This window comes from Setaria italica, chromosome VII (assembly GCF_000263155.2).
Source record: "Setaria italica strain Yugu1 chromosome VII, Setaria_italica_v2.0, whole genome shotgun sequence".
Taxonomy (NCBI): domain Eukaryota; kingdom Viridiplantae; phylum Streptophyta; class Magnoliopsida; order Poales; family Poaceae; genus Setaria; species Setaria italica.
Genome location: NC_028456.1, coordinates 8503519 through 8511894, shown reverse-complemented (window position 1 = coordinate 8511894; position 8376 = coordinate 8503519). Strand labels below are relative to the sequence as shown.

At 40.0% G+C, this 8376-nt stretch overlaps 1 protein-coding gene and 1 long non-coding RNA gene across 3 annotated transcripts; one reads left to right on the top strand and one right to left on the bottom strand.

Moving 5' to 3' along the window:
- The first annotated feature begins 218 nt into the window (after positions 1–218).
- On the top strand, positions 219–2871 carry LOC101779262 (transcription factor RAX2). The gene is made up of 3 exons (XM_004975068.2): positions 219–596; positions 1415–1544; positions 1886–2871. Exons 1-3 carry the CDS (start codon positions 461–463, stop codon positions 2571–2573), a joined length of 954 nt encoding a protein of 317 aa, XP_004975125.1. The 5' UTR covers positions 219–460; the 3' UTR covers positions 2574–2871.
- Positions 2872–6193: 3322 nt separating this feature from the next.
- Positions 6194–7999, bottom strand: LOC101779003. Of its 2 annotated transcripts, none has more exons than XR_002678481.1 (4): positions 7802–7999; positions 7024–7183; positions 6785–6856; positions 6194–6411 (listed from the first exon to the last, which is right to left on the bottom strand). It is a non-coding gene; the product is annotated as an uncharacterized LOC101779003 (long non-coding RNA). The 2 variants fall into 2 exon arrangements; XR_001164470.2 differs by having other exon boundaries at positions 7024–7144.
- Between the last annotated feature and the right edge of the window lie 377 nt (positions 8000–8376).

Below are 8376 nucleotides of genomic sequence, written 5' to 3'. Positions count from 1 at the left end.
TGGCCGATTCCATGTGCAAGTGTACTTTGTTTTCAGAAAGACAGGGCTGTGGTGGGGCAAGGCTCTCTTATTACGAAAGTAGTGAACCTTTTTCTCTGGTGCTGAGATTTGAAGGAGCCAACCATCAAGCAGGAGGTCATTGCAAACCAAACAAATACAATCCCCTACACATTGACTTCTTATCCCTCTCTCTCTCCAACCCATCCCCTGACTGTCTCTCTCATCAGTCTTATATATTTTTAGAGCGCCTTGTTGCCTTGTGCTCTCTCCCCTTTCTCTCCTTGCAGTGCCTCTGAAGATCAGAGCAGTGTTTCTATGTCATCTAGCTAGATATCACAGAGCAAGCTGCCTGCCCAGGCAGCTAGAAAATTAGCTAAAAGGTTGGGAGCAGTGGGATTCGGTAGCTAGGTGTTGCTTTTAGCTCCGTTTGCGGGGGCATATCTCGCTTTATTGCGACCTCATGGGGAGGGCTCCGTGCTGCGATAAGAACAATGTGAAGAAAGGGCCATGGTCTCCTGAGGAGGATGCCAAGCTCAAGGAGTTCATCGAGAAGCACGGGACCGGTGGGAATTGGATTGCTCTCCCTCAAAAAGCAGGTATGATTTGTGAACTTACATATTGATGTATCTTATCTTATTAGGGGATTCAACGCTGTTGTGAGTTTAGTACAAGTCTAAACAGTCTTTTTGTTCTTGATGCTAATGTCTTCTTTTTCAAATTTATTTGCTTTGTTCTTTTGTTTAGGACCACTTCAAGGGATTTGAGCTATCATTTTTTTTAAAACAAAGTGAGAAGAAAAACTACGATTATTATTTCTCTCATGCATGAATTTAGAACAAATAGTATCGAGAAAAAAGCTTTGCTCTTTCTTCCCCACCTCTCCCTCTCTCTTTAGTTAGCTAGGATTCTATTAACCCTCTCGATTCATTTGATTTATTATTTTCAACTTTAGGTGTACTTTTAGTCAGGATCTTAACTTCTTTCTTGATGCGTTTAGGATCAATGGTGCCATCTCTGCTACGCCTGTACTAGTACTTTATATCTTTCCAGTCTGCTGGGACATGAGCTAGCTAGCCCTAGTCTATTCTTCGGTGTCCTCTTCTTCTTTCTGTTTTTGACTCTTTATGTTTTCGTTTTCTTGGATGTGGAGTATTCCACTAAGGATTGTGGCACTCTTTTTATGCTTTTAGGACCAGTGGAGTCCATAGCAAGTCTTGCAGTTAGGTATCATGCAACTGTAGGATTCTTAATTGTAGTGGCAAGTCAAAGTCCCAGGTTTCTTACCAAAGTCTTGTGTGACAAGCCTTTCCGTGTCGCAAATTTCGTATTATGATCATGCTACTTTCTATCTTGTTGTGTTCAAAACAACAAGTTGGACTCTAAGTTTGTAAGGCTTTTGTTATTGTGATTATAGGGTTAAGGAGATGTGGCAAGAGCTGTAGGCTTAGATGGTTAAACTACCTGAGGCCTAACATTAAGCATGGGGAATTCACGGAGCACGAAGACAGGGTGATCTGCAGCATGTATGCAAGTATAGGAAGCAGGTGAAAAACTGGATCGTCCTATCTAATGGACTAATAACTGCATTTCTATCCCCTTTCTGCCTTTTCCATTATAACCCCAAACTCCACAGACATTCATGATCTTTTCTGCTCTTACAAGTATATGTCAATCAAGAAATACACATGTAATTAGACAAACCTTATTCAAAATGAAAGATTAACTTTCTAGCTAGTTCTTAAAGGGGAGCTTGAAAAACTGATACTCTTGAAGATGATCTACCCTTATACACAAAAAAAAAAAAACTCTCTTGAGCATGAGAAAAGAACAATGGGTATCAGCAAAAAAGCGTATGACCCATCAGCTATGCATTACACATTTTCAGGTGGTCGATCATCGCGTCGCAGCTCCCCGGACGCACAGACAATGACATCAAGAACTACTGGAACACCAAGCTGAAGAAGAAGCTCCTAGGCTCCACAGCTACCCCACCTCCTCACCGTGCGCCGCGGCATCATCATCGACCCCTCAATCTCATGCTTCAACACACATCTCCCTCGTTACCCCAACCCACCTACAACAGCTTCTTCTCCGGCGCCGGAGCCCTCCACAACCCCATCAGCATCCCTGCACTAAATCTGCCGCCACCCCAGGACTACATGTTAAACTCCAGCGTCGTCATGCCAAACGCCCCTTCACTGCTGCAAGGGCACGGCGCTACACAGCAGCAGTTTCACCAGCATGTGGTCAAGGAGGAAAGCGGCAGCATGATCGTATTCGGCAGCGACCAGCAGAGCTGCAGCTCGTCGGACGGTGCGCACAGCCAGCCGCAGTTCGGGCACGGCAAGGAGCTGAGCTTCGACGGCTACTTTGGCTACAACAATGGCAGCATCGAGCATGACCACAGGCTGCTTCAACTCCAAGACCATCACCAGGCCCAGGCACCCGTCGAGTACAACTACGAGGAGATCAAGCAGCTGCTCATGAGCTCAACCACCGGTAACTTGCACGGCCATGGCCAGGACGGCGGCATGGAAGGGTTCGGCTCGCAAGGAAAGGTGACGATGATGTAAATTTGACTGAGAGACATGGAAAAAGTGATTGATCAATTAAGGTGTGTGTTTTACTGCTGTATTTTTTTCTTTTTCATTTTACCGTGTAGTGTACCAGTGTTCGTGCGTGCGTGTGTACGTGTGCATCCTGTGTCATGGCTGCATACACGTGCCAGAGTTGCGTGCCTTACAGCCTGTGTATGTGACCGTGACATGGGATCGAGCTGAGATTATTCTCTCTCCTCCTCCTGTTACTGTTGTACTTCGTTCTCTCTTTTTTTCTCACCCGAGGTATACTGTCATGAGCATGATCGAGCTACATACATTGTGGAAACTTACTGGGTACCACACGCAGGGCCAGTACACTGGCATTCACTTGGTTGTTGTGCTGGATTGTTGGTATCTGCTGTGACCATGTCTTCCTCCTACTGTGCCTCGATGGCTCGATTGATATGTACTGATAGATCTTTTAGCTTTCTCCCTTTCTGTCTCTCTCTCTCATCCTTGAACTCTGGGCATAGATTTCTTGCTGCTGTGCACAGGAGAGGACAGCCAAAAAAAAGTGCATGTGGGGAACGTATAGCTTGTGAGGCATATCGAGTTGTAGCGAGCGAGCGGGGGCGTGCATGAATGCATGATTGGCGTGGATCGGGACGGCACGCAGCACATGGGTTGGAGGCCGGCCGTAAGACGCGAGTCCGGCCGGAGTCTGTCTGTACGTGCCGCAAGAAACGTGTCTTGTCTGTCAGGCAGCCGCATTGTTTAGCAGTCGCGATGCAAAGATTCCACGAAAGATCGATCGGGGAGAGAGGGGAAAGATTCCCCCGGGTTTGCTAGCTGCGAGTAGTTTAGTGCGCGATGGACAGACATCGTCGAACAGTGTGAGGGATATCCGTCTCCCTGTCGTCGTCGACCGACGGTGGTTGCTCCGACGATGTGTTCATCAATTTTTACTCACTTCAACAAGACAAGAAGGATGCTAAAATTAAAGGATAGGGGTCATACCTTCCCTTGTGGTTTGTGTTTAGCTAGAGAACGCGCGGAATCTTTCAAGTTTGAAGACATTTCGGTTTTCTTATACTGTACAGTATATGAAAAATGGGTTTATTATAAACTAGTTTCGAAAACAATTAGTTGTATGAGCTTGTAATTAATTTCATTTGTTTGAAATATGAATCCTGTTAGGAGAAATTATGAAAGTTTGTATGTAATCTTCCTTCATTAATACAATTTGTACATTTTCCTTTGTATTAGAGGTAGTAATATATATGTACACAGATATGTAGAGCACAGGTATGCATGCCTTCATTTGTGCTCCTCGAGGCACACAAATATTTTATGGCTGCTTCACATTAAACTAGTGCTAGTACAATTGTTGCAGACTTGCAGTGAGATACCGATACTGAGCATTGTTAATTTCCCGAAGCCGAAGAGATCACTCCTTGTCCGGCACAGGACGATTAGACTGCCAAGTGCCAACCCACACTTGTTCAGGCCGGCACTGTCACGTCATAATTTTATATGGCTGGTCTTGTCGTGCATCATCATACGGATTAGCAGTCGCAAATTGGTCAACTTGCACATCACACATATTGTATCTTATCTGTCTGCTGAAAGGTCTCACGGTGTGTGATGTCGCGAAAGTTTGGTGAAAACTGACACCGTTGGAAACACTTTTGGAAAAATGAGCATCAGTTCTCGGATATCCAATCTGAACTAATCTGTCAGGACTAAAGTCCCCCTCTTTAGTCCCGAGTTACTCATCCGGAACTAAAAATCATTTTTAATCACCAACTGGAACTAAAGGGGCACACGTTGGTATTACCAACCGAGACTAAAGATTTTTTTTCTTTTTATCCTTAATTATTTTCCATATTAATGCTAATTGTTGCTTCACTTTTATACACACACCTATACATATACATCCTTAGCGTACACTACTTACACATATACCCTCGTATCGTATGCATGCCGTACATATATTTCGTGATAGTATATGCATAATATTAATTTTAACTAATATATATATAATTCTTAGTAATACAATTATTATATATACAATAATTTGTCCTCGTAATTCTTAGGATCCTCCTGTCATGGTGCTGCTCGGTTCGGCTACTGAATGTCCATCGTAATAAATTCTCCTTTGGGATTTATCAACTTGTCCATAAGAAATCCTATGAGTGTTTCTTGGATTGCCAAAAGTCTTTCCTTCTCCAAGAGTTCTTTGCGAATCTGCCACATCAGTAATTTGGAAATATGTGAATGTTACACCAACAATTAAATAAAAGGAGCTATAAAATGATTAATAATTAATAGGTTTATTTTATGTACAGTTATATGGTCCGATAGCACCTTGTTCCTCACGAAATGGTGTATGTGCTCACAGACGTAGTATTCACATAAATTATTCTCTTGTTCCTGTCTCAAGTACTTTAGTGGGAAAAAATAAGTTGTGAAATATTTGTGTTATAGAATATACAAAATGTGCAAACTTCATGCATACCGAAAAAGTTGTATTGAATGTAAATTTTTCTTTGAAATCACCACGGTGATACTTACCGAATCGTTTCCATGTGCTGCGAATTAAAATAATGAATATGATATAGTGTTAGGTGAAAATTTAGGAAACAAACTTTTGCATAGAGATAAAGGTCTAGAATTATTACAAGTTAAGCATGTCTTGAATGTCTTGGTACTCATCCTTTGGTTTCCTCTGCGAATCAAACACAATAACGTTGCTTCGATCAATCATAATTATAAGGAAAATCCAGTGATAAATGTGTACATAAATATTCATATCAGAACTAACTAACATTAATTAGGTAAGGAAAAGAAAATAAAAATAGATGGTACCCATACTTACTTAAAGTTGTAAGATAGTAGTATATATTGCTTGTAATTCTGTTGCTCCAAGAATTTGTATATTGCGTCCAATGTAGACTTTGGTTGATTCCATATCTGCTTTTGGTTAACAAGCATTGGGTCCATGAAGCCAACATTGAAGTAGGATTCTCGGTGGCACCTCTGAATTTGCATCCTACATAAAATGAAAGATAAAGTTAGTGGGACGACACACACACAATAATGAGCTGAGCCAAAATTAACATCTAAAACACACACTTACATAACTCAGGTGCTGATAAGAGAGACATTAAGGGCATCTTGATGGTACACTTCATAAATATCCTTAAATTCCAACCACAATAGTTTCTCACACTACAAGAAACACCGCCTCTAGATACGTTTTATTTTTAGATTAGATACGCTTTATTTCATCTCTAGTGAATTATAGGTACGCTTCACTAAAGCATGTCTGGAGCGTCTCCCCATGGACCGTGTCAAGAACTGTAAACATGTTTTGTCAAACGTGTCTACAAGATAAGAGACGCTTTCTAGAGACGGTGACAAGTGTGTCTACCCGACATGAGACGTTTTCTAAAGGCAGTGCTAAGCGTGTCTCGTAGTAGACATGAAACGCTTCGCAGATATGGTGAATTACGTATCTACGCCTTATAGACATTTTAAATTAAGCAAAGTTGATGCGCTCTTTGTATTTTTCTTTCTCAATGCTAACATAGTTTCAGGAACTATTTTCTAATATAATACATGCGTAACCATATTTACTTTGGACACCATAGTACGGATGAAAAAGTACATGAAATGTATTCATTTAATATTAGAGCAATAGAGTCAGCAACAAAATTAATCATCCCCATACATTTAGATATTACATATTCCCTTAAAACTTACACATTGCATTCTAGTTCTATTTAAAAAGCTTTGCACAAGCCGACAGACACTTCTCTTCGATTCTCAATCTATCTTCGCCTATGTTTATTGACATGCTTCTATGATCCTGCAAAATAAATAGATAAATAAATTCAATAAAAGTTCTAGAAAATACAACCACACATATTTATGTCATGAATTTAGAAAAAAAGGCTTAGCTAGCGATAGAAGTGAAGGTTATTTTTTAATGATTGCAATATTATACTCAGAAGTCCACACTTATTCTACACACAGCCACACAAGCTTAGAAGTTGCAATATTATACCACAACACAAATATAACCAATTTGTTTTTCTGCCACATTCACAAATAGCCAAGTTCAGATAAAATCACCTATCCAAATGACAAAGTGGCAGATTCCAAGGATCAATCCACTTAGCGCAAATAGCGACAAAAGAGAATAAGTTTTAATGCTAGTTAGCACATATGCAGATACCAACCTCATCGAGTAGCTTTTCAAACTATAGATTGACACTTTCAACATGTGCACACACATCAGTACATCACAGAACCTGTATGCAAGTCGTAGTTACTTTCACATCCATGTCATTGTAGCAATGGACCAAACAGATAGAAGGAAATTATATTTTCTCAAATTATCACAATGAGAGAAAAGTTTGACAGAGTAATGCAGACTTCATAGGAAGTTGTTTAGACCAATAGGACCACAAGGACGAACCCAAATTTGTTGGTCTCCTTCGCCATTTTCATTTCTTCCTTGTTATACCCATTCTCAATAACAGTAGCTCGGAGCTAGCAGTAATATAGCTAGTAATTGTGTATATGCAGATCTCACACCCCTAGAGAACAAGTGAATTGTCAAACAAAGATGCAGCATGCTGTAACAAAAAAAAAGGATTGGTAACATGAGGTTGTAAACAAGATATGTGGCAACTAATTTGAAGACCATAATCAATAAATTGGAGCTAAATTATTGATCACATCATAGTTTTTAACATGTAACATAAAACTAGAAACACAAGACCAGAAATTCCCTTAGTATGGACATCTGTTATATGCAAGACAGCTATTGCCGTGCCGTATGAGCTACAGATAAAATCATATCCAAACACTGTAGCAGTAGTGCTATTGCAGCTCATTTGTAATAAACACGCTTTTCTTTGTATGGACAAATCACCAAAATGGTTAATTTTTTTGGGCAGGGGAGTTGGGAGAAAAAGAATGAGTAATGTTATGCTGAATGAGGGAGATATATCAGAACAGAACTGCATTGTCTTAAGAAAAACTGTCAATGTATTTGTTGTTTTTATATATCTTATTATGGGGTACAAAATGGTTTTTCTGCGTAAAGCAGAATTACAAGTTTCCAAAAAAAAATCTCAAAATTCTAAAGTTTTCAACCAATAGTAATGAGGTGTAAGTCTATGTTCTAGGCTCAAAGCTGAAAGCCTAAAAAAGACTTCATTCCTGAATTGCAAAATATATGTATATATTACCATGCAACAATTACAATAGGCGAATTGGGAGGTTACGAAGTTGTGATAGGGTACCAGAAACCCATCCATTGAAGTCAGACTGCTGCTTTGCCACCTTATTTTTTCTTAATAATCTTCAAGCCACACAAGTTGACATGTCAAATTCGATTTCTCATGAAAGATACATGAAACATGAAACAGAGGCAGTTATAGCATTGTATATTTAGAAAGAAAAAAACACCATTGTTTCTAAGGTAATATCAAATTGTTTTGCAAGAACAAATTAAATCCAGCATCACTAATACTGGAGCAGATGCAAAAATGTCCATTCATAAAGCAAAAGAAGGTACCAAAAGCCTATACTGCGCGACACACATCATCTATATTTCAGTATGCGAATTGAAGATAGGCAAGACAGCAACGCAAGCAACCTACAGCATGATTTGCCCTGCTAATAACATCTAGTTTAACCTCAGCATGACAGGAATAGTAAAAGATACTGTTGCGCAATACTGTTCTTGACGGGCGCAGGAGATACTGCTAATGTGTGCTAGAATCAAACTGACCCAGTGGTTTGTGTGCCTATGAAATGATGA

Bases quoted from the DNA above. Each gene is read 5' to 3' on its own strand.
- LOC101779262 (XM_004975068.2), top strand. From the start codon at position 461: ATGGGGAGGGCTCCGTGCTGCGATAAGAACAATGTGAAGAAAGGGCCA. The intron at 597-1,414 runs GTATGATTTGTG...TTGTGATTATAG, and splicing joins TGCTCTCCCTCAAAAAGCAG to GGTTAAGGAGATGTGGCAAG. The intron at 1,545-1,885 runs GTGAAAAACTGG...ACACATTTTCAG, and splicing joins TATGCAAGTATAGGAAGCAG to GTGGTCGATCATCGCGTCGC.